Here is a 1312-nt window from a genome sequence, read left to right on the forward strand (position 1 = left end):
TTTTTCAAAAACATCCTGCAGAAGCAAATAAGATCGGCACTCCAGGTGCTTTGAGTAGCCTAATGCAAAATGTATTCAAAGTACTATTTTTCTTAAACAATTCTGTAAGAAGGCTAAAACACCTGAAATTGGATTCAAGACACTTTCTCTTACTCATAACCAATGCCACTTTACAATTACAAAAAACATGGAACATGTGGTAGGTTAGATACAGGAAAAAATATGATGTATAGTTTACATAAAAATATTACATTCTCATCAAAACATGATTTCACTGTTTATGATAAACTTAACTTAAACCAGTTTCTAATTACAAGATTGAATTATGTAACATGAGTGTGAACAATTCATGTAGTATTAATGTAAACCTATAACATTATGAAATCTTGTGGGGTTGTTGGCACTGACAGGTATTATAACTATAGTATTTAAATTAACATGATTAAAATGTGTGTGATAGAATAGTGGGAATATGTCCAGTGCAAAATGCCAGCAACTTGGGTTTGATGGTCAGTTCAGGTGAGAGTGTAGATTTTGATTTTAGTCAGGGCATTTAAAATATATTCTCAAATCATGTTGGATGTACAAACTGTGTTAATGTAACTCAATTCAATCACATGGAATCGTTGTACGCATTTGAATTAAGTCAATTCAGTGCTAATGAATATTATTAGCACATGAATATTATGGGCTATTATTAACAAATATTATCCTGGTGTTTAATATAATTTCTTTAGAACAGTTTCCTTGCAAAATACAATGAATCTGTACATTTTAACAGTTCAAGTGGAGATGTTATTAATGTTTTGTCACATTAAAGATTTTGTGTCTCATAGCTAGAAATAAAAACTTCTTAACTCTGAAAGTCAGTTTAACAATATTCATCTCTTAATGGAGAAGCAACAGTTAATGTGTCATCAGATGACCAAAGGGAATGCTGGGTGATCCATCATGTCAGTTTTAACCTGACATTTTTGCCACATTTTGACACTGGATAAATGCTATATCTATATTATGTATTTCTTCTTCATGTTTATGGATTTTTTCTTCATGTTTTTTTTTTAAAACTTTGCCTCAAACGACAGTCTATAACAAACGTATTTGCATTTGTAAAGCACAAAGTGCATTTGACTTTTAAATAAACTACATATTCATTTAGTGATGCACCAAGTGGACAGCTCAGAGTTTAATGGGTCAAAAAGATGACGAGCATGTTGAGCAAGGTAAGAAATCTCTCTAAACGTGGGCTTTATTTGGCTTAATGCATTATATCATATGAATTGAAGTACACAGTAAAAGTCTGATTCTTAAG

General features: G+C 31.2%; 1 protein-coding gene across 4 annotated transcripts in view; it reads left to right on the plus strand.

Moving 5' to 3' along the window:
- Positions 1 to 1165: 1165 nt before the first annotated feature.
- Positions 1166 to 1312, plus strand: part of LOC108260858 (fucolectin-like) — a 6624-nt gene continuing 6477 nt past the window's right edge. For 3 of the 4 annotated variants that reach the window (XR_008393767.1, XM_017461511.3, XM_053677438.1), the window contains exon 1: positions 1166 to 1223. Coding sequence is in view for 2 of the 4 variants with exons in the window: in XM_017461511.3 (XP_017317000.2) it covers positions 1203 to 1223 (21 nt within the window). In the remaining 2 variants the exon portion in view is untranslated. The remainder of the gene's footprint in view (positions 1224 to 1312) is intronic. The other variant, XR_008393768.1, reaches the window with a different exon arrangement.

Source organism: Ictalurus punctatus, chromosome 29, assembly GCF_001660625.3.
Source record: "Ictalurus punctatus breed USDA103 chromosome 29, Coco_2.0, whole genome shotgun sequence".
Lineage (NCBI taxonomy): Eukaryota > Metazoa > Chordata > Actinopteri > Siluriformes > Ictaluridae > Ictalurus > Ictalurus punctatus.